Source organism: Ananas comosus, linkage group 9, assembly GCF_001540865.1.
Source record: "Ananas comosus cultivar F153 linkage group 9, ASM154086v1, whole genome shotgun sequence".
In the NCBI taxonomy this organism is placed as follows: Eukaryota; Viridiplantae; Streptophyta; class Magnoliopsida; order Poales; family Bromeliaceae; genus Ananas; species Ananas comosus.
Window position 1 is genome coordinate 8,177,326 of NC_033629.1, and position 25,504 is coordinate 8,202,829.

General features: G+C 38.9%; 1 protein-coding gene across 1 annotated transcript; it reads right to left on the reverse strand.

The window, feature by feature from the left end:
• Positions 12,282-17,353, reverse strand: LOC109715663 (RNA-binding protein 34). Its single transcript, XM_020240779.1, has 6 exons — positions 16,602-17,353; positions 16,407-16,465; positions 14,194-14,263; positions 13,745-13,867; positions 13,485-13,613; positions 12,282-12,864 (listed from the first exon to the last, which is right to left on the reverse strand). Exons 1-6 carry the CDS (start codon positions 17,289-17,291, stop codon positions 12,415-12,417), a joined length of 1,521 nt encoding a protein of 506 aa, XP_020096368.1. The 5' UTR covers positions 17,292-17,353; the 3' UTR covers positions 12,282-12,414.

The window sequence follows — 25,504 nt, forward strand, 5'->3', positions numbered from 1 at the left end:
AAGATGGCATCCTTCGAAGCACTATATGGACGAAAATGTAGATCGCCACTTCATTGGAGTGAAGTTGGCGAGAGATTGGCTTTAGGCCCCGATGTGCTCCAGGAAGCAGAGAATAAGGCTCGTATTACTCGGGAGCGATTGTTGACAGCCAGAGTAGGCAAAGGAGTTATACTGATAAGCGTCGACGAGACTTGGAGTTCCAAGTTGGAGATCATGTCTTCTTGAAAGTCTCGCCAAGCAGGGAAATTAGAATATTTGGCATCCGGGGTAAGCTGAACCCCCAATTCATTGGACCGTATGAGATTTTGGAGCGTGTAGGCCCGGTAGCGTATCGACTTGCTCTACCGCCGAACCTATCGAGCGTACACAACGTTTTTATGTATCGGTCCTCCGGAAGCACATCTTTGATCCAGCTCATGTTTTGGATGCTATACCTATGGAACTGAGAGATTATTTGAGCTTTGAATAGCAACGGGTGAGAATTTTGACTCGCGAGGTGAAAAAGCTGCAGAATCGCGATATTTCTTATGTGAAGGTGCTTTGGAGCAACCACGATGAACACTAGGCCACGTGGGAGTTGGAGAGCGCGCTGCAGGAGTGCTATCCCCATCGTTTTTAGATAGAGGCTTCAGGTACTTTGCTTTTGAGTTTCGCGTACGAAACTCGTTTTTAGGAGGGTTGAATGTAACATACTAGACTTTTGCAAATTGCGAGGTTTGAGTCTTTAATTTGTGTATCGAGCTTTTCCACATTTTTTGGAGGGTCGTAGATAGCGTTCCGACCTATGGCTCGCATCCCGAGAATTGAGGTTTTAAACTTAGCACTAAGGTCTCCAAAGAAAAGGACTTAGGCTAGCTGCTCTGGGGTTGGTTTCTGAAGAGTGTGGTATCGGTACAGCATTGAGCTTGTACCGGAATGAGAGGTGGTACCGGTACAACATCGGGTTTGTACCGGTATCAGGCGTCATTTTCTGCCAACCCGAGGCTCGGGTTTGCGCGCACAGTATTTGGTACCGGTATTCTTTATCGTGTACCGGTACGCAGTGCAGACTACAGTCTAGCAGCTTTTGAGGGGTGCTTTTGGAATTGTAGCAATACTACAAATTCCCCCACGCCCCTTGGAGGTTTCCCTGAGCTGGGAAATACAGGAGAGAAGGTAAGGGAACCCTCCACTCATTCTCTTTGATTCTCTTTGATTTTGTTGGGATTTTTGAGGATTAAACGCCCCTTTTTGCTCATTTTTGCCTCTTGGTGGTATTTCCATCATGGTTGAAGGCTTGGAGCTTGGATTGAAGCTAGTTGGAGGGGAGATCTTCAACCCTAGATGATTTTGAGCCTTGTTTGGAGCTTCTCTTGAGGTTAGTAACATATTTCTTGCTTTAGATTCATGTTTTGATGGTTTTTGCTAGATGAAACCCTAGAATTAGAAATTAGGATTTATTTTGTAGATTTTTGATTTGAGGCTTTTGGGGCTTAATTGATGGGTGTAGAACATCTCGTTGGGGTAGATTTGAAGGGCTCTAGCCTTCATTTGAAATTTGAGAGGGTTTTTTCCACATTTTGGTGAGTTTTGCCTTATTGATGGGTTGGTTAAAGATGAACACTTTGGGTTTTCATTTATTTTGTTTAATCACATAGAATTCTCTTTAGGGAGCTAGAAGACTTGTAGACAACCTCTTTTGCGCAAACGAAAGGGTTGCAAGGAGCCTCGGTGGGTTTGACCTGACCAAAATGAGAAAATCTCACCTATGTCATTTTAAATATTGTAAAATAAAAAATCATGCATATTCATGCTAGATAAGGCATATATAAATTTTAGAATGCTTAAAATGCACATGTTACGTGCAACGCAAATTTGGATCTCTATGTAGTAGAGAGTCATATATGTTGGAATCTTGCATGTAAATAGCATTCTTATATGTGGCTTGGGATCATGTTTTATGTAGTGAAAACAACAAGTATAATATGCCCTTGGATATAGATCTCATATTAGACATAGGAGAAAACATAATGCCATAAAGAGGCATTAGACTTGAATGATGTGTGAACTAGTAAGCTAATATCATAAAGTGGCATTGGGCTTGGAATATGCTTGGACTTAGTAAGCTAATGTCATAGAGTGGCACTGAACTTAATATATGGTTAAACTTTGCCTTGGAACATTAAACTAGACCTTTGGGTTGCTAGTGATTATTACCATGTTAGAGACATGATGACCGGATCCTTGAGATGATGACCTTACTTGCTTGCCATTTGTGCTCATTCGCACATGCTTGTGAGGGTAGCTCCCTACAAGCCGGTACTCCGGAGTTAGCCTACGCGACATATGCTACACCTTCGATGTCAATGTCCTCGAAGTTCTTTTCTTCTCCTCTTCTCCCCCTTTGTTCTTCAATTTTCTCCCCCTATATTGATCAATACCTGTCCATCTATGTTCTCCCCATTCTTGTCAAAAATTGCCAAAACAGAGCATATAGAGAGAAAACATACTACAAAACATATAGGGATTTTTAGAGATAGAAAGAGAGCGATTTGATTTCAGATTTGGGAGAGAAACAAATAATTGAACCGGTTAAATAATTCTGTCGTGCAGTACTAGTACCGGTACTCGGGATTTAGTAACCGGTTAACAGTTCACAAAATTCGAAAAAATTGCCTAGAAAACTTCATAAATAAATAAATTTCAAAATAATTAAGGATTGTACTCCAATAATCATTATAATGAAAATAAAATATTATAGGATTTCTAAATGCATCGAAACATCAAAATTTTGTTATAAAAAATAACCTAGTGATTCAAAATCATTAAGATGTAACGGTTAATGAAAAAAGACTTATAGAAATTCGGCAAAATTAACACCAATTTGTCGCAAAACGTTCAAAATAGAGATTTAACTAATAAAACACCAGGGGGTGGTTCTTTGAGCGTCTTTTCATCCTACCATCTTATAACTCCGAAAAATCTAAAATATTCTTTTTTATCGACCCTTTCGGTTATTCAATTAATTACCATGTGGTAGCTTCACACACTTGCCGGACGACCGGGGTGGTAGCTCTTTCCTACATGTGGTGGTAGTTTTCACACTCCTTTTTGGATGTAACTCTTTCCACATCTTTTAAATATAGGAGTTTCTCCCTTTTAAAAAAAAAAGTTTCAATTCAAAACTCCCCCTAAATTAGGCAATTTCACAATTAAAAATAATTTTGACAAATTTAGTCTATTAGCGAATATCTATCCATCATATCCAACACACACAACCAAGATAGATTAATCTCCAAGAGATCAAATTTGATTTCAAAATTTTGATGAATATCTGTGTTAAGAATTCGTATATTAAATTATCGTCAAAATAATAAAAAGTGGAGTAAAACCGATAATTAATATGAATTTAACTTAATATGAATGAGAATTTAAATACAGGTTAAGGCACTTTGAAGAAATTTTAATCCCCTCAAGATAATGATTTTCAATCGTCTCCTTTCTCAAAGAAAATTTTTAAATTCCCAAACACTTTTCCTCAAATTAATTTTAAAAACAAATTTCACTTCGTCTCCTTTCACTTCGTTTTTTTTTAAAACAAATTACATGCACGAAAATCATCATGTAATGCAATAAATAAAAATATGCAACAAGCATCAATCAAAGCATTACATCAAAAATCAACAACGAACTAAGATGTAGAACAAGAAAAGATATCACCTTTCCAAATCCAAACTTGTCGGATTGTTGGTTGTCTTGTCTTGTCGACGTTAGGTACGGTTTGCTTCAACTTCAAACCACCCGTTGAACGCTTCTTTGCTTGTGGCTTCCGTCGGTCTTGACGTTGTGGCTTAGAAGTCCTTTAACGCACTGGACCTTTGCAAATTGCGAGGTTCGAGTGTTTGATCAGTGTTTTGAGCCTTTCCACAGTTTCTGGAGGGTCGTAGATAGTGTTCCGACCCATGGCTCGCATCCCGAGAATTGAGGTTTTGAACTTGGCACCAAAATCTAGAAGATTGGATTAAGCGGTCTGCTCTCGGGTTGCCTCAGCAGGGCTGTGTACCGGTACAACCTTGATGGTTGTACCGTAACACATTTTGTACTGGTACAGCCTTGATGGTTGTACCGGTACAGATGCGTTTTCTAGCCAACCCGAAGCTCGGGTTTGTGCATTCGTGGGATTTGTACCGGTACACTTTTCTGTGTACCGGTACACTTTGGCAGACTGCAAAATAGCAGTTTTTCGGGGGTGTATGTGCAATATGGCTTCTCTACTTATACCCCACGCCCCTTAGAGCTTCCCCTGAGCTGAGATCTCAAGGTAGGGCTTCCTCCCACTCCTCCCCTTAGGCCTATTCTTCCCTTTTTGCTTGGGATTTAGGGTTGTAACCCTCTCTTTTTGCTCTTTGGACATTCTCCTCCATGGTAGGAGCTTGGAGCTTGGCTCTGGGAGCTTGTTGGAGAGTGGATCCTTAACCTTGTTGGTGTTGAGCATTGATTGAAGCTTCTAAGAGGTTAGTAATAAGTTTCTTTCTCTAGATTTTAGTTTTGATGCTTTAAACTAGATGAAACCCTAGAATGAAAACTTACGGTTGTTTTTGGGCATTTTGGATTTAGGGCTTTTGGAGCTTGATCTCTTGGATTAGAACCTTCCTCTAGATTGGATTGGAAGGGTTCTAGCTTCCGTTTGGAGTCCGAGAGAGATTATCACCATTTTAGGTGACTTTTTGCCTCTTTGCTAGATTTGCTTAATGATTGAGCTTAGGGTTGTTCGTAACGTTCGTGTATCTCTTCTTTTGTAACCTTTAGGGTGCTAGGAGAATTGTGGGCAACTCCATTCGGCGAAACGAAGGAGTTTTAGCAAAGCTTCGGTGGGTTTGACCTTACCAAAAATGAGAAAATCTCATTTTTATTGATTTAAGTATCGTAAAATGGAAAATCATGTATTTTCATATTAGATGCATTATTTATGAATTTTAAAATGCCTAAAATACTTATGTTGTATACAATGCATTTTTGGACCTCTATGTTGTAGAGAGCTTGCATGTGAGACTTATGCATGAGATTAGCATTCGCATTCGGGACTTGGAATCATGTTTCATATAGTGGAAATGATAAATGTAATATGCCCCTGGATATAAATCTCAATTGGACATAGGAGAATATATTAGGCTACAAAGTGGCTTTGGACTTGAATAACTTGTAAACTAGAGCTCTAATGTCATAAAGCGACATTGAGCTTGGGGTATATATGAACCTAGTAATAATGCCATAAAGAGGCATGGGAATTGGAACATGCTTGGATATAGCAATGTTATAGTGTCATAAAGAGGCACTAGACTTAGTGAATGTTGGAACTTCATCTTGTGACATAGAACTAGACCGATGGGTTACTAGTGACTATTACCATGTTAGAGATATGATGATTGGGTACTTGAGACGGTGACTATACTTGCTTGCCATTTGTGCTTATTCGCACATGCTTGTGAGGATCGCTCCCTACAAGCCGGCACTCCGGAGTTGGCCTACGCGACTTATATTCGCTCGTGCGTTATCGAGAAACCTACGGGGTCGGAAGGGATAGACTCATTGCTAGAGTGGGGATGTTGGAGCTACCATCGGCACTTAGGTGGCACAAGCTGGACTACACTTGTGTAGGTCCTAAAACAAAATTGAACAATGACATCAATCCATAATGATAATCACTACTAGATAAGGTGTAGTAGTTGGATTAGCTTGACATGCTTAATGCATAGCTTTGGACATTTACGACATGTAATATACTTAGGAATATTGCTCATTGCATTACAGTATACTTGCTTGCCATGTGAGATCATACTAGTTATGTATTGGACATACTTGATCATGGTAGAACGAACGTACAACATATTGACATCATGTTATTTATGGCTTAGTAGTTTGGCATTCAATATATATGCTTTCATATATGCAGTTAATTTTCATTGTTTTTCATATCTACCTTATTCTTTTGGGTCTAGTGGTGCATTGTGCTGAGTTCAGTAATTGCCCACTGGGAACTATAAATGATAGTTCTCACGCCCCCTGTTCTTGTCTCCTTTCAGAGCCTTCCACACCGGGTGAGGCTAGGAACCGCGGAAAGGGTATCGCCTCGAGCTAGCTCTTTGGCGAGGGATTTATCGATAGGTAGTCTACCTCTCATTGGTTTTATTTTGGAGAGGTTGAGAGTTGTACGATGTATAGAGACCACCCTTTTGTATTTTGAGACAGTTGATGTATTTACTTTATGTTTTATATTAGTGGATTAGTTTCCTTTTCCTCTACTTGTTATTAGAATTTAGCCGCTAGTTGCTCTAATATCTTTAGTTGTCTTACTTTTTCTTGCTTTCATATCTCTTTTGTTGTAGATGCCTTATATGCGCAGGCATATGGCGGGTCTAGGCACGCACCGGGCGGGCCTACGCCGGGTCCTGGGGCGTGACAAGTCCGATTCCCTCGAGGTACTTAACTCAAATTATTTTGCTTTTGATTACGTGGGGGAAGTCGAGTTGTAGATGATGCCGATTGATTTTTCTTTGTCTTGTTCGGGCAATTCTTTTTGATATGTCCTTTGATGCCACATTTATGACACACATTTTCTTTTAAAGTTGTTGAGACATTAGAAATTTGCGTTAAATCCTTCTCAATGTATGTCCTTTCATATCCGAGGCCAAGCTTGTTCGTTTGACCCAAATCCGAGCATGTAATCCAATTTCTTTGATCCCGAAGAAAACTTTTGAATGTCGGATTGAAGTTGACGAACTTGATTGGTCAAGACTTGATTAGATGTGTGAATTTCCTTAAATTGTTGCTCTAAAACTCCAACCTTGTCTTTATAAGATTTGATCACTGATTTCGCTTCATTCAGCTTCTCTTGGAGGATTGAATTATCTTTCAATTTTGATTCCCTTTCCTCCTCGAGAGTTTTATTCATTGTCTTCAAGTTGTTGTTTTCCTCTTCAAGGTCCAATAAACAACGCCTCAACTTCTTATTATGCTTCGCCATCTTCTTTGACTCGATAAAAAGTTGATTATACGCTTCCGCTATATCCTCGTCGTTTGATTTCCTATCGCTTTCACCATTATCGCTCGAAGACCCATGCAAAGAAGGAGAAACACCAGAATTAGTAACAATAGAGGATAAACAAACAATATTAGACGAAGGCAAAGAAGTGTTAGTAAATAAAGCAAGATTTTCAATCTTTTCTTCGTCACCTGAAGTTGATTCACTTGAAGTAGAATCATCCAAAGTTTTCGCTTGCAAAGCCTTTTGTTTGTAGGATTTCTTAGAAGGACAATCCGTTGCAATATGGCCGTAGTCTTTACATTTGTAACATTGGATTTTCCTTTCAAATTCATATTTTTCTTTTAAAGACTTTGCAAGTTTTTTATCCTTAGATTTTGAACTTGAAGATTGTTTAGAAAAAGATTTATGCTTCGAAGATGAAGCCTTGTCCGGTTTGTTCTTCTTTCAGAAATTCCGACGAAACTTCTTCGTTAGGAGCGCCAATTGATGTTCAAAATCCGCAATTGAAACCTCTCCGTCGGAATCCGAGTCCACGTCTTCTTCCTTTGATGTTTTCAATGCAGCCCCTGTACTTTTAGAAAAAGACTTGGAAGAAGATTGGTTAGTAGGAAAAGTCATCTCATAGGTTTGCAACGCACCTACTAACTCTGCGACTTTCATCTCATCCGGATGCTTAACCGTTTCGATCGCGGCAACTTTTGCCCTAAAGCGTTCCGAAAGAGTTCGAAGAATTTTTCTAACAACCTTAGAATTCGGAATTTTCTTCCCCAAGTTAGCGCATGTATTAACTATATCTTGAAGACGTGTATAATACTCGGTAAAGGTCTCATGTTCGTCCATACAAATAGAATCGAATTTACTTGTTAACATTTGTAATTTTTTGACCTTTACGAAGCTAGTTCCTTCATGCGTAACTTGTAGAGTATCCTAAATTTTCTTGGCGGTTTCACATGCCGAAACACGAGTAAACTCCGTTTGAGATAATGCATTGAACAAAGCATTTATTCCCTTGCCATTAAACGAAGATGACTCGTTTTCATCTTTTGTCCACTTATTTCTAGGTTTAGGGACGGTAGCATTATCGACAACTTCGGTAGGATGTTTCCAACCGAATTCAATTGCTTGCCATACTCGCTCATCGATTGCAATTAGAAAAGCTCTCATGCGAACTTTTCAATAGGCATAATTTGTGCCATCGAAGAGTAGTCGTCGATTAATGTTACCGCCTTCGGTTATTAGATAACAATTTATCTAGATCCCGCTCTGATACGAATTGCAAGTTTAGAAGAGCCCTAGGATCTATCTAGATTGTATCAAACACCTAGAGGGGGGTGAATAGGTGTAACGGCCAAAAACCACAAATCTCAATGCGATAAAAATAAATGCGAAAAATAAAAATCACATAGAGATTTACGTAGGAAAACTCCAATTTGGAGTAAAAAAACCCACGGGACCAACACGCGAAAAAATAATTCACTAAGAGAAAAGATTATAAGGTGATTATCAACTCCACGGACTCGACCTCTCTTAACCTCCTGTGAATCTTGCGCAATCCTCCAGGTTGTCCACGCCCTCACGTTCGAATCCACGAACGCCTCGCACACGTTCGAATCCACGAACGCCACTCGAATCCACGAGCCCACGATCCGAATCCTCGAACTGCCTTGATCACGCCGAATCCACGATGTCGTCCATGAAAAACATCATGCTATGGTGATCCTTCGCTTAGAGTATCGATAAAAACCAGAGAAGAAAACTCCAAGCGAAAAGTAGATCAAATCGACATATAGATATCAATTTTCAATATCTCGATTTGACCTAAAAGAGGTTTCTTTGAAGAAAATAGGTTTTGGACAAGAAACTAGCCTCTAGGGTTTCTCAAACATGAATTCTCGTGATGCTTGATGAGTTAGAGAACCCTAATACCTTATTTATAGACTTTAAAATCAATTGGAGTCGGATTAGAAAGTTTTCGGATTTTTACATTGTGTACCGGTACAAAAATAATGTGTTACCGGTTACATGATGACGAAACAGAAAACTAATAAAGCCTCGAAACCGGTTACAGGTTCAATGTTGTACCGGAACAGGTTTGTACCCGTACACTTTCAACGTTGTACCGATACACAGTGCATTTTTCAGATTTTGCACTGTTTCGGGTTTCACAAAGCTCCGAAGCATTTTCTAATCTACTAAACTTTGATTTTAATGATTCTAATACCTATAACTAAGTATGAAAAACCATAACATGAAATAAAACTTACCTGAGCATCGTGATTCACATCGTGAGTTATTTCTGCATTCTTCGAAATCTTGGATTCTCCGATCTTCGACGATATGCTCCGAACCCTTCAAGACTCCGACTCAATTCACGAAACTTGCCAACACACAAGACTTAACAGCTAAAATAAAATGTTAGGAGTTAAGAGCCAAGGCTCTAAGGGAGCTTTGGCATAAAATGCCGACCAAAAAAGTCGGCCACTTCAAGAATTCTGCTGTTGTGGCTGATGAGGAAACTGAGGTGGATGATTTGAGCCGATAGTAGGAAAAAGGGCCAACCTAAAGATTCGATCGTCAGGGTCAAGAATGGAAGGCCAAATGAAATAATGGCATCGGCCGGCAAGGCAGACATGCTAGACAAAGAAGAAGAATCGACCATAGGGAACTAGGCCAAAGCAGGTTTCATGAAAGAATCACCAATCAAGATAGGTGAGAAGAGGTTGAAGACTCAAGACCCGCTGATCGAGGTGAATTTAGGGTCGGACGAAGATAAGCGACCAACCTTCATTAGTCCAAAACTTTCGACACAATAACAAGGGGAGCTGATCAAGCTGCTGAGGAGGTACACGGATTGTTTTGTCTGGAGTTATAAAGAAATGTCAGGACTTAGCCAAAAGATTGTAGAACATAGGATCCTTATAAAAGGGGATTTAGGCCTTATAAATAATTGGCTCGTGGTTTGAGCTGAGTATTGTAATACAAATAAAAGATGAAATTGAAAACCTTTTGAGAGCCGGCTTTATTAGAGCGGCTCGCTATGTCGACTGAGTGTCCAATATTGTTCCAGTGTATAAAAAAAGGAAAACTTAGGGTTTGTATCAATTTTAGAAACTTGAACACGGCTACGCTCAAGGACGAATATCCTATATGTATAGACGATATACTAGTAGATGCAACAGCCAGTCATGAAATCCTATCCTTCATGGACGGTCACGTTGGCTACAATCAGATTTTTATAGACAAAGAACACGTATCGAAAAGGGCTTTCAGAAGCCCAGGATCCACTGGGACTTAAATGGATAGTGATGCCCTTCAGATTAAAGAATGCTGGGACTACTTACCAGTAGCCAATGATTTTTATCTTCCATGATCTGATCGGTAAAATTTTGAAAGTTTACATCTATGATATCATAGTGAAATTCAAATCTCAAATCGATCACTGGGCTGATTTAAGATTAGCCCTCAAATGCATTAGGAAATACAATCTAAAATGAATCCTCTGAAATGTGCATTCGGGATGTCCGCTAAAAATATTCTTGATTTCTTGGTTTATTAGAAAGGAATCGAGATAAGATAAGAATAAGGCAAAAGCGATTGTAGAATTATCAACACCAAAAATAAAAAAGAATTACAAAACTGACTAGGAATGTTGCAATTCAACCAGTGAACTCATACCCTTTTTTCTTTTGCAACCACTACTGGAAAGTATTTAAAAAAAAAAAAAAAGGATGAGGACCCGAGTTGCAAAAGATATGAGCTAATATTGAATTCAGTGTAAGAGAATTCAGTGCAGAAATATTTTAGTATATTACAATTTCAACACCATTGTGTGCGCCCATGAATTTGGAGATTCAAGAGCAGATTTTGAAGAGGCACATTATTCTTCTTATACTGTGCATCCGGGAGATGCTAACCGGAAGATGCGAAAATGTATAAGAATTCGAAAGCACATTATTGTTGGGGAGGTATGAAAAGAGTTATATGCGAACATGTAGCGTAATGCCTTGCTAGCAAATAAAGGTATAGCATTGACTTTCGGCAGATAAACTTCAAAATCTATCAATTCTATTTCGAAGTAGGATATGATTACTATAGATTTTGGTAGTTGAACTACCACGATCACAGGTGAATATGATGCAATGTGCTTAATTTTTACCTATTCATACTCTATGATCTAAGGACAAGCTTGCCTAAGTATATTTGAATGAAGTGGCACATCTTTATGGAGTTCATACTTCGATGACATCATAATATGAAGATCTGAGATTTGTATCACACTTCCGAAAAAGAGTTCGCATAAAACCTTGGTTAGAAAAAGAGTTTGCATAAACCCATAAAACCTTGGGTAGAAAAAGAGTTTGCATAAACCCTTGGGTACTCATTGAACTTCAGTACAGCATATCACTCACATACAGATAGACAATTTGAGAGGACGGTTAGAGACGATTCAAATTTTGCAGTACATACTGCAGCTTGTGTGTTATGGACCACATCGCGGGGCGTGCGGGCACACGTATCCACCGATCTTTTGAGATGATTATATGCTTAGTTCTTCAAACAAATAGTTGGATCTTTCAAGTGGCCGAATCAGTATAACACCTATCAAAAGTTATTTCAAGAACATTAGATTACACCAACTTAGGGTGCGTTTGGTTCGCGCTATCTTTTTAAGATTTCTAGTAATCTAATAAGAATAAAAAAAATATGACGGTATTTGGCTAAACGCACTAAGTAATATAGTTGGTAATACTAGATTTACTTGGGAATAAGATGCATCCCAAAGTGCTAATATCATTCCTTTGAGGGAGGGTGGGTATGCTTATATTAATGAATTGGAGTAATTATAATATGTCTATTCTTTTTTTTTCTTCCTATCCGTCGACTAGTTATTATTAATTTTTTTTACACTCTAACCTCATCTCTCTCTAAACTTATCTTTTTCTTTCTAAACTTCAACTCTTTTTCTCTCTCTAAATTAAGTTATTTCTCTTTCTCTTTTTCTAAAATCTGAACCCTTTTATTTTCTCTAATCTCGACTCTATTTCTCTTCCTACTTTTTTAATTATGCTCTCTCTTTCTAACCTATATTCTCTCTTTTTTCTAAAAAAATATTAAATTTTTTATAGTATTATTTAAAATTAAATAAATAATTAATTAATTAATTATATATTTTTTGAAATCTTAAATAACACGACTAAATAATATGACCGTACGAACCAAACACCGAAATACTACATTCTTAGTAATAAGATGAATAGGAATAAGATTCTCGAATATCTTTTTTTACTCTTAATAATTTTTCATAATGCGAACCAAACGCACCCTTAATGTTAAATCAGTTTACATGGAAAACATTGCGAAGTGATTGGCAAACTTAGTTCCAAAAATCCCTATTGTTTCCTCAATTTCTTATTCCGATGCATATTTTCCGGGGTAGCACTCTCCAGTTTCCGCTTCTTCAAGAGCTGCTTTGCCTTCCTAGCAGCAACCGCCGGGCGTTTACTCTTGCGGGCCTGGTGATCCACCACCCCGCCCGCTCTCTTATTTCCTTCATTCCTTCCTTTCTTGCTTGAATGCAACCTCGTCTTCTTCAATACGCCGGATTTGCTCGACCTCAGCCCTTGGTAAGACAAAGCCGCTGCTTTTGCCCTGGGTTTCCCATTCTTTTCTGATAGTGTTTCGTTAGGGTTTGTCGCTAACCTCTTCTGACGGAGATTTTTCTTCTTTTCGTCATCCTTCTGCTTTGTTGGGGTAGCATCTATTGACTTCACATGGCAGAGCCTTAGGATGCGGTCTCGGATCTGCAGGTCTCGTTTTCTAACAATCGAGTTAGCTGCCTCCTGCAATGATAATGCAAAACTTAAAAATCATTTAGAGTTCACAGAAAGGAGGAGATCACAAAAAGAAGGCATACATAAAAGAAGAAACACATAAATACACATATTTATACGTAAAATTGACATATATATAATGAAACATCAAGAAGCGCAATTTATCGAATAATTCCAACCTTTACAGGAAATGCCTAAAAAGCATAAGGTGGATCATCTTTTTGACTTGGAACTTTCCCATTGTCTGCTTACTTTGAGATATTTATATAATCTCTCAAAACGTCGTACAGCCCTCCCCCTCCCACTCAGGTTTGACATCCAACAATTCCACTTAAACTCTAAAGCAAAATTACAAACTGAATTGGTAGCTCAGTTTTACCTGAAATCCGCACCTCCCTTAGGTTTTACATCCAATAATTCCACTCCCTTAAAACTGTAAAGCAAGACTACAAACTGAGTTGGTAGCTTAGTTATACCTAAAGTCCGCACAAAGCAACAAATCTATTTCTAAATCTCACAGGCGCCAAGGAATTAAGACCAAAATTAGCATAAATTTCCGGTGAAATAACATTTTAATGTAATGAAGGAATGTATTGATTCCGTACGTAGACGAAAACAAAGAATCATACCCTTGTTTTGAACAAAACATAAGCAATACCCTTTCCTAAGCTTGTATGGGGATCTCTGATTACACGGACAGCTTCAATGTTAGATTCTGATGCACTGGCCCCACAAAACAATTGATAAAGTTCCTCATCCTGATTTTGCCAGTAGACAAAGAAAAATGATGATTGTTACTTTGCATTAACACCAGTAAAGAAAACTTGAAGATTATATGAACAGAGAAGTAATATTCACTGGAGAAGGAAAAATAAAAATAAAAAATCACCTTCACATCAAAAGGAAGATTACCCACAAAGACAGTCCTCTTTCTGTCATATAGAGGAGCGTCCCCTTTAAGTTTCTTTCGAGGAGGACATGCCATGTCGACACGGATGTGATTCCCTCCAATCTGCAAGTAGCAGAAACTTTAAATAGCTTCTCCGAAAAGATGCAGACGAGTGTACAGTGAACAAAAAAAAATGGAGATTCTGCTTTGGCAGAATGCTAAAGCAACTTTATTAGTCCCGAAAGCAGAAGCTTCAATTGAACCTCCTGCTTCTGCTGCAACAGAAAGTTGTTAGAAGTTTCGATGAAAAGGTAGGTAGAACATAATTTGCAGCTTCTGCTGCAACATAAAATGTTGGAATTTGCAATGAAACATACAATATATATGATAAAGTTAGAAGCAAGCCTTGCTTCCATTTTTGTGATCATGACATAAATCAAGTTACATACCAGTGCCATATTGTTAGACAAAGCTGCATGTGTTGATTGCTCGTCTTTGAAAACAATGTACGCATGAATACTGCAAGTGACAACAGGGAAATAAAATTAGCTAACATACCAGCATTACTAAATAGCAAACAGCATAGAATACACCCCCAGAAAATCATTTATCAGTTCACTTAAGTAAGTGCATGTAATAAATGGCACAAGATGTCACTTGCAGGTAAAAAGTTGTTTCTTCATCCCAACTACATAGCAGCATCTTTGTAATCATCTTAAGACCTGAGGACTACTCTGAAAAATTGGAACTGCAATTGAAGTATGGAGATATAAATTTAAAAGATGTAATTATAGAAGCAGCATAAAGTTTAATGATAAAAATTGCAGGAGACAATCAAAACATATAAAGTGGCGAGTCTATTATGAAATGTGGCCTTTAATTGAGGGATCTCCATACCTCCCTAGATAAATTTATCCGGATCAAAATGCACTTTGGAAGGATAAAAAAGTAAAAAAAAAAAAAAAAACAAAGAAATGTTCTTTATTTATAGCTTCTTGTCTCTGCTCAAATTACAAAAGATCAGTTAATCTAGAACATTACTCATTCTCTTAATCTTTTTTCATAGATTAACCAGCACTTCCCTCATTCTTCAGCTCAGAAATTGGCATGAATTGTCTGTTCTTTTTAATTGCCAACACAAAAAGATAGTAACAGCATTAGCAGGGCATTAGATGCTTTTCGACAGAGCACAAAAGGGCAAGATTGCAAGCAAACAGAAACACTAGGGACGTAGGAGCTGTGATTCACAAAAAGAGTATGATCAAGGTGCAAAATAAGGCTGTTGGTCAAGCACTATACAGAAGGATTACAGACTACAGCCAAAAAACCAAAATAAACGGTCATTTAATATTATCTTTACGAAGTAATCTAGTTGTTCTAATTTCTTCGCCTAATCCGGTAACAATATTTCCCAAGTCATTAACCACATTTACTAAAACCCGAGATCCAATAATTTAGCCAAGCAATGTAAAAGGGAAAACCCGATTTGAACCATCAAATATTCAAGAACAACAATAGAACATGAAGTTAGTGATCATCTCATCCAGCAAAAGCAAAGAGAATGTAATTACCCAATAACAAAATGATAGGGATATGCTCATACATAAAACAAACTCAGCAAAGCAATAGACCACAGCATAGGGCGCCAAAGTGGTAAATAAGCATATTAGAGAAGCACACTTATGTTCGGAAGTATAAGCTATTTGATGACAAAGAAACATATTTTGTCTGGTTTGTGCACTCCAACCAAGTAAAAAGACCTAGCTTTCAAACTCCAAGAACCCATCAAAATCGAACTAAATCATGAATGAAAGTCTGACCTTCATGTAAAAAATTGTTGTGTGAATAACAGTTTGGGTCTTGGGTCATCATATATATTTGCACTATGGGACACGTAATTGTCAACAGAAGTTATGACCAAGGAAAAGATGGATCTATTTCGGCTCTGCTGGTTTAATTTCAACGCAAATCATGTAAAAGCCTAGTATTAGCCATATATAAACTAGCTCGTATCAATGTCCTCAAAATGGTAAGTGGCCAAGTGAGCTTACTCGGCTCTAATCAAATAAGCCCCTTTCAATTGATTTAAAACCTAGAACATCAACGGGCTTCCTAAGCACCATTTACATAACTTTACTGTATCTTGAACGCTCACTTAGTAATAGCATTTTATTGTTTAACTGCATGACATAAAAACTGATAAACGAGATAACTCTCAAAAGATATGTAATGGAATATGACAGTTCACTGAGATGCAAATTGTAAGCTTATAGCCCACTTTCACAATTATCAATTTCTTGATAATGATTTTTGACTCATATACTTCGAACCTTTCAGTTTAAAATATTTTAATCACCTAAACAATTAGGGGAAAACAATTTGGCCACGTTTGTTTTATTTACACACACAGCTTGGTTTGGTGCAGTTGTAGATATGGTTCTCAGCAAAAACTAAAATGTTCGGTTTCAAAGATTTGAGGACCAAGAAAAACTGAAGTACCGCATGAACATACCAAATTAAACTAAATCTAAATCAATTCTCTAATTAAGGCCAGAATCCAACTGGTGTTATGAAAATTTAGTAGAACAACATCTCATGTATAGTTGATAAGCAACAACATAAATACTCAAACCAAATCAAAACAAGGGTGAGAATTATTTACCTATCAACAGCATCATTGATCTTCCCTTTGATTATGGCACCTTTTCTAGGAATCTTGCTCTGATTACAGAGAACTAAAAATCAGCAAAATAACAGTAGAAATAAAAAAAATTAAAAAAAAAAAAAAAAAAAAAAAACACACACACACACACACACACACACACGCACAAATCTAAAGCGAAAGTACAAAACTCACATCTAGCAGGGGAACCGATCGTAACCTAACCGATTCGATCTCCCCAAACTTCCCGAACTCCTTCAAGACCGCCTTCTTCTTTGTCTTCACCGGCAGGTTCCCGACGAACACCGTCTTGACGAGCTTGCTCTCGTCGTCAAAGGACTCATCCTCCTTCGCTGCGGCGGCCGCAGCCTCGGATGCCACGTCATCCGCCTTCCTCTTCCCTCCCACGCGGACGACGACCTCTCCTCCTCCTCCTCCTCCTCCTCCTTCACCCTCCTCGCCGTTCTCTGCCGCGGCGCCTCCGCCGCCGTACTTCCGCCGCTCGTACTCCTCCTCGATCTCGTCCCTCTTCCTCTTCCGCCTCTTCTTCTTAGGACTCTCTCTCCCCTCCTCCTCCTCCTCCTCCTCCTCCTTACCGAGTTTCTTCCGCTTCTTCGGGATCGAGTCGGGGGCGGAGCTAGGGCTAGGGTTAGGTTTTCCGTCCTTCTCCCTCCTGCGTTTCTTGTCCTTGGTCGAGACGTTCTGAGGGTACTCGGGATCCTCCGCAGCAGTCGCAGGAGACCCTAGCGCTGGCGCCGGTTGCGGCGCTCCTAAGGTAGGTTCGGAGGAGGGTTTGCGGCGGAAGGGGTTGTCGGCGGAGAAGAGGGATTTGACGGCGTCGCATAGCTCTGGGACCGATAGCTGCTCCTTCGATTTTTTCCCCATTAAGGGGAAAAACAAAAGGCAGGCGGCGGCGACGAAAGAAAGAGAGAGGGATGACAAGAGAGAGGGGTCGGGGGAGAAGAAGCTTTCTTTATTGGCGGTTTTTTTTTTTTTTTTTTTAACTTTGTTTTTTTTTTTTGTGGGTTTTCTTTACATTTGGCCTCCTAAAAATTTTTTTATTCCCAAAAAGCCTCATCAAATTTATAATTATAAATGTGACCATATTCTCACTATACAGACACCACATCAGCACCACGCCAAATGAAGGGGCGTTAAGTTGAACACGATAAATCATTCACCGTGTTCAAATACGGTGAATGTGTTAGATGTATGTCCTAGAAGCCAAGCAGACCGACATATGTATTCTTTATAGGATATAAATTTATATTTGACTTTAAAGTATTAAGAATAAATTTGGATTCTTATTTCCATTCATGTTATGTATGTATTCATAAATTGTTTAAGAAATTAATAAAATGATGACATATATTCTCAAGAGTCGAGAATTTGAGACATGTGTCATTGGTGGTTAATTCCTAAATGCTCCCGATCAATAGATCATCACAGAAACGATGATTGATCCGGTGAGATTGGTGCATAGGTCGCTTTCCTTTTTGAGTAGACGAGTCTCGAGTCGACAGTGTGGAGACACTGAAACGAATATACAGCTGGTTGTTAGAAAACAAAGGTACCGAGCGTGACCAACGCGAGAAGTCACTTTAATGTCTACTCACTCGTCAGTGACTTACTTAATGTTGTAGTAGTGTGACTGATCCTTTGACCTGCGGTGTCTCAGCTATTCACAATGAGGTTATTGTAGTTTCACTGTACATATACTTGGTCCCTAGCCATTCGGATCCTTGCAGTCCATGTTGGCTGCAGTAGGTTCATTGTAGGAACATGATGTGCACTTATATGGAATATATATCTCTTCGTAGATAGGGGTGTTAGTCCTATGTGATTTATGAGACTGGGTTTAGAAAACCTTGGCCAGGGCAGAGTTAATAGCGGAAAAGGGTTTCCGATATTAAAAACTCGAGTCGAATAAATTTGACATATGACAGACGATAGGGTTTGACGAGTTATTCCATAACCTCCGCCTAGTCCGGACTCATAATAGAAGAACTGTATCACACGGTAGCTGCACCAAGAGGTTCAATATTCTATTATACTAGAATGCTACTACATGCTGCTAGGCGTCACTGGTAGATTGTGAGACTCATGAAAATTATCTAGATGATTGATAATTCTCATTGGGATGAGTTGAAATTGTTCCGATCGACTGAAAGGAGTTTCAATGATATTGTTGATAGTGATCAAAATATATCTCACTATTAAATAGAATCGAATCTATGGGGTCAGACACATAAGAGGTTGTGACTGATCGGATAGCTAGATCATGATTTTTGAATTGTCAGATGACCTAATTATCAATATGTTGATAATTGGACTTATTTATAATTATTATAAATTAGTAGTATTAAGTGTAAATGTTACAAGAGAGAACTCACTAATAGTTAGTAATTTATGAGAAGACTTATGTGCAAATATTGCATTATTAATTTGATATGATCAAATTAAGATAAAGTTTAAATCAATCAAATTAGGATTTGATCTATCTAACAAATTAAGGAAAGGATAAATTTAAATCTAGATTTATACCTTTTCTTAATGGTTATTATATTATTAAAAAGAGAATTATATTCCTCTATATAATGTACGGGAGTTTTTAGAAAACCTTAGCCGTCATCTCTCTTCTCCCCTCTCTTCATCTTCTAGCAAGAAAGATGTCCTTTGTAAGGGAGTTAGCATCCCGGTGAGGACATCGATCAAATCACCAACCTCGTGTGGATACCTATAGAGGCCGGACGCGTGTGCGGCTTCAAAAGAACCTAATTACACGATCATCAAATTGCAGTGAAGATTTATCTGTGCGAAGGTAAAGATTGGATCTTGCTTATCTCCTTTAATCTTAAAGAACATGAGGGTTCCTAATTGTGTAGTTTTTGAGATCAAATTCCTTCTAGCAGCAGGTACATAATAACAGTCTTTAAGTAATAAAATATATCCTGACGATAGTCGCAAAGAATAGGTGCCAGCAGCCACAGCAACAACTCTTGTCCAATTGCCTACCCGTATGGTCACTTCACCTTCCCTAAGCCTTCTACTTTTCCTTAGACTCTACATTGAAGAACAAAAAGCACTAGACTCAGAGCCTATAACTCAACTACAAGTAAAGAAAACCGTAAGGTTAGTTTCCATTAGGAGCAGGTTTGACAAACCTTCCGAAGGTGTGTCTATCTTCTTATTCTTCATGCTCTCCAGGGAGACGGAACAGTTCCTCTTCAAATGACCGTCAACATTGCAGTGGAAACATTTTCCTTTGTTAGTGGCCTTCTTCTTAGGAGCTTCCCTCTTGGACTTGTTCTCCGTCTTCAATATCTTCGCTGGTTTCTTGTTCTAATTAGACGTTCTTTTAGAAAATGAAGCCCATTCCACAGTAAGAATCGAGCCCTTTGAACTTTTTAAAGTCCCCTCTGTTGTTACTAACATGTTCAATAACTCCGCGTTGGTGCAGTCAATTTTATTCATATGGTAGTTTACAATAAACTATCCATATGATACATAAAGGGATTGCAGGATCAGATCAACTTGCAATTCCTATTTTATTTTCATGCCGAGCTTCTAAAGCTCCTCGAGGTCTTTGATCATTATCAAATAATGATCTTGCACAGACTGCCCTTCGGTTAGTTATTGGACGGTTTGGTAACGTGAGGTTTACCTGGTCGAGAATATTGTAGAGCTTCTTGGAACTCAAAACTATTTTACGTTCCTTAGCCAGTCTTTATAATTAGTTCTGGTTAAGCGGTTTATTTCGAAAATACAAGAGAGATAATTGGAAGCAGACATTTGCTTTGCAGAGAGTAAAGATTCAAGTTAGATATTTGTATTTATTTTGAAAATTTTTTTTAGGGATTTTAAAAATAAATTTAGCCTCCTACTATTTTCTCAAGTCTCTTACACTTCTCCGGTAGAGAAACGGAAACCCAACGCGACAAAAGATTTCAAGTGGGTACTGTGGTCCCACCAATTTAATGTACCACCTCACCTAACAGTTATTGGTAATATGCAAACCGATGAGTGGACAACTCTTGTCCAATACTTCTCAAGCAAATTGCAGTGATCGGTCTCGATCTAAGTCTTGTAGGCCTCACCTGACAGTTATTGGCCCCATTCTTTAGTTAAATCAGACCCACCGTTCAAATGCGTATGCAAAGCCATCATTAGGTCCCTCACTTAACAGTTATTGGGCCCAACCCCATTTTTACTCCGCAGCATCTCATACTAATAGAGTAGTTGCGCCTTCCCGATGCAACTAACCACTGTAACCAGCCATACCAATCAACACCAGAAAACGCCGCTCTATATGCTTGGACTTCTGATAAGATCTGGGCTCCTTAGCTAGGTTATGGCGTCATTGTTGTCGCACTAAAGTGGTATGACATCCGATGGCATTACACTTAATTACGCGATAAACTTCATGAATCAGAAAGCCTACATCAAATACAACAATATATTATGCTTCTATGGTAGAGTGGTTGTTTGAAACTCTTTCAATACACCAAGCTACTATTGTACAAGAGCACACATCCTAACGTAAACTTTCTATCGTCAACATTAGACATAAAGTCTGAATCAATATATCCTTATATTTTCAACTGAATGGTTCACCGTGTTCTATATATTCAAACACTGTGAATGATTCACTGTGTTCCGTACTTATATTCTATAGACACGGTGAATGGATTATCGTGTTCAACTTATTGCAGCACCTCACATTGCTTGCGTGGTGCTTACGTGGCATCTGCGTGGCAGGGATAGGACCAAAATTATAATTGTAAATTTTGTGGGGTTTTTTGGGAAAATAAATTTTTTTGAAGGGGCCAAATGCAAAAAAAACCCCTTTTTTGTTTTGTATCTTTATATAGGGGTCGTTGGGCTATGACTGGCCGGTCAGTCGGCCGGTCCAACACTTTTTTATTTTTCAATTTTATTAAATTTTAATTTTATTTTTTGATTTTTTTTTAAATACTAAAAGTCCATCTGGCCCGACTATTAGAGTAGTGATTTCTGGAGAATTGATTTTGATTCCGAAAAGTAATTTTTTTTAAATGTAGCACATCTGGCTAAATCTATTAAAAAAAGTAAATTTTTTGAAGTGATTTTATAAAATAGTTTGGCAATTTTTTTTTTAACTACAGTGATTTAGGTAAACTATTTAGTAGTAGTAATAATTAATACTAATATTATATAACAACAAATAAATTTTTAGAGCTATTTAGTTAATTTTACTGCTTTTTATATTAAAAAAGTACGTGATAATATGTCACGCCCCGGTTTACCACGTTTTTTCGGGCATGCCAACAGACCCACTATATACAAAAAAAATTTTTCTGTATACGAAGCGATAGCTGTACTTGTAAACAAATCCAAGCTACAACCACAAGGTAAAGAGCTGCTAAATAGAAAAGTAATATATAACCTCGAGGGGTTCCAGTACATACAAAATGTCTACTACACCATTCGCTCCAGTGAGTATCCAGACAACAAGACCATATGTACAAAAACACCCCAAAACTACCTGTGGGAGGTACTCCTCTAGCACTGTAACAAGGCTGGAAGGGATCTAGCTCGCAACTCCCTTTCCGCGATCAGAATCAGCAACAGCAGCAGCCGCGGATGAAAGTTCTGCAAAAAGGGGTCAACAACTGGGTGTAAGAACTACTGCAAAAAGGAGCAGTCCTCAGTGGGTACCGTCACCAACCTCAACGGCTCACCCACTAAGTCTACAGAAAATATGCACAAGAATAATAAAGGAAGCTGGAAAAACTCTACAGCTACATGCCACTATACTATCGCTAACCACTATTCTGTAGATATAGAAATGCACTCTCTGACCCAATCTCACTAGGGACTGTGAACACACCCGTCCGGCCTGTCGAAGCTACACCACACACCACCACGCTGGGCTGCTGGTGGAGAGCAAAGTCCTAATCGGACACTATGACATCAACGCAAAAGCACAAAGCCCGACTCCGGAGCGGCACTCGTGGGCGCGACCCAACCGAGTATGCAAGTGTGTCACTGTCGAGCTCAATCAGGCTCTCACAGGCTATAATCAATGCAAATGGGTCTAACTGGTCTAACAACCAAAACTCACGTGCCCTTGGCACAATCTGATGCAAAGTACAGAAATCTGGGTTCACCATTAACTGCGACGACACCTGATAGTCCAAAACAGTCTACACACTACTGTAAAATAAGCTCGGTATCCCAGCACGAGCGTAAACTCATCCTACACTAATCTGGATATCCACCGCATACAAACAGCGGCGATATAGAAAAACCACAGCTCCTAAAGCTAAATCTGATAATTTTAAAAAAGTGACAGTATAGGATCTATATGTTTTCTCCTAAGTCAATTCCAAGTCCAACATGTACAATTATATTACGAGCTTAATTCCAAATTCAGATTTTATACTCTAATCCATGAATTCGAATACTAGCAAGGAAATAAACCAATAACCAATAAATACATGTTGACGTTGATAAGACTTAGAAGGAAATCCAACAATTTCGGTAAACATCAACCCACCTCGACACGCTAATCCAACTATGGCGAGAAGTTGAAAGGAGAGGAAACCAGGCGCTCGCCCGGCCTCCCAACGATGCAACTACGATGCCCGCGCGCTTGAACGGTTCCCCGGCGCAACGTCGAAGTCNTGTTGACGTTGATAAGACTTAGAAGGAAATCCAACAATTTCGGTAAACATCAACCCACCTCGACACGCTAATCCAACTATGGCGAGAAGTTGAAAAGGAGATGAACCACGTGCTCGCCCGGCCTCCCAATGATGCAACTACGATGCCCGCGAGCTCGAATGGCTCCCCGGCGCAACGTCGAAGTCTACCCGAGCTCGAGCCGTGACTCCACCACGAGTGACGTCTGCAACTAGAGAGAGAGAGAAAGTAGCAACCAAAAGCTCATTCACTGTCTCTCTACACATATATAAAGAGGTGGGATAAGGTTAAGATTAATGCCACTTCAAATGACCAAAAGGTCCCTCACCAACTCAAAAATCCAGCTGGAGTACCGGTACCCAATTTGGTTACCGGTACTGAGCCTCTTAACCCGCAAGCTCGCACACAGTGTACCGGTACCAGCCCGATGCAGTACCGGTACCTGAGCTCGATACCGGTACTCGTGCGACGCAATACCGGTACTCAGGATCAAATTGGCGCAACCCGAGAGCAGTCTGTTCTGGAATTACACCGGGGTATCGGTACTCCTCTGCCTGGTACCGATACTCAACACTGAAAACCTGCGCTTTGCAGATTCCAATATCAAAACTCTGCTCTTGCGTCGCATCGAGGATCTGTTTTGCATCCATTTTGTGCCAAAATGACTCCGACTTGTCCTTACACTCTCCAGATGTGTCGATAAGCCTCAAATGCTGAAATCTCACAGGCAACCCAAAAACCAACGATACTACATAATTTTTGTTAATAAATCTCAAGTTATCAATAACTGTTGTAAAAATAAGTTCATAATAGTAAATATTCGTTAGAATAACAAATTATTGAAGTATACTCATCAAGATGCAACAATGAGATTGCGAATTTGGGCCACGATGTAATCATCTGTTATGCTACAATCATTCTATATCGAAACGCTTGTACTGCTTTCATTTACTTCCACACTGGGCATATAATTTATATCTTGATCACCTATTAATATCTCGATCACATCTATTAAACTATTCACCTTGCATTGTGCTTATCCTAATAAAATTGTGAAGTGTCATAGTTGCGAATGTTATTTTTTATTGAGTTGGCACTCATTTGTAATATACTCCATCATACTTTAAGCATATCAAATAATCACTTAATAACACTCTTCAAGAATGAGTGTGCATGATTGAACGCACCTAACCTAAAGGAACTCAATTTCTGCCTATATAAGATTTTAAATATCCTTTTACGTTGAAGTACCTTTGTCAGGCCCCGGGGTCCCTTTGGATTTAAGATCCAATCGGAAGTGCCCAAACTTTTTTCTTTTTTTTTTTCGAAAACTTTCACCCCAGAGTATGTCAGATCCGCCATAAATACAGGAAATCCACTATTCACACGGACAGAGTCTTCCCTGTATTTGCACGACATCGCACAAGTACAATATACAACCAAAACCGTATGAGCATACACATATATTCACCATTCACATTTACATTCATTTCATTACAAATATCTATAAATATACATCTATCAGTTTAAAATGTTTTCCATACGGGAACTCATTTTGAAGCACTAAAAGTCATGAAAACCAATAAAACCTTTTCAAAACCGTTTCCCACACGGAAACTCTTTTTCTTTAAAACACGCTTCCACGAGGGGTAAAAAATCGTTTTTATCTCAAAGAAAACCCTAAGTTCTTTAATTCATTCACCAAAGTCATATTTATTCCAGTAAATGAAAGCCAACTGAACCATAAAGTTTAAGTTAGTTATTTTGAATAAACAAGGATAAAAACTAGACCGAATGTCACCGGGCCGGAAACTCTATCGACCGCTACGAACGTGTCTCACATCTCGCCTCAACCCTCACCACCCGCAATACCTGAAAAATAGTGGGGAGGTGAGAATATGTAAACATGTCTCCTCTCCCAGTGGGTACCGCAAGCCGACGAAGGCGAGGAGTGCTCACCGGTGTAGGAAGAGATAAACAAGGTCAAGAGTAGATATGCCAAATACAGTAGCAATGAACTAAAAGGAAGTAGAACAATAATAGAATATATAACTACTGCTACTGTAAAGAAGAATCGAATGCATACATGGATATCAAAACTATAGTAGTAAGACAAGCGTAAAAAAAGACTGTAAGTATACATGCAACAACTGCAACTATAGTCATATGCGTCAACCGGACGAATAGTCCAAATATACCCAATCTAAACCGCTGTGTCGGTCTAAGGACCTCAGGCAAAAGCCACTACCTGCTCACACCTAGCATGGTACCCTAGCACAAAGAGAACACCACTGGGCTCACGGGTCGGATGTACGACCACTTTTTCGGAAAAGAACGCCCTCCTGCAGGGGATCAATCCGCTGGTGTACGTGAAATGCACTCGAGCTGTGGCGATCAATGCGGATATGATCAAT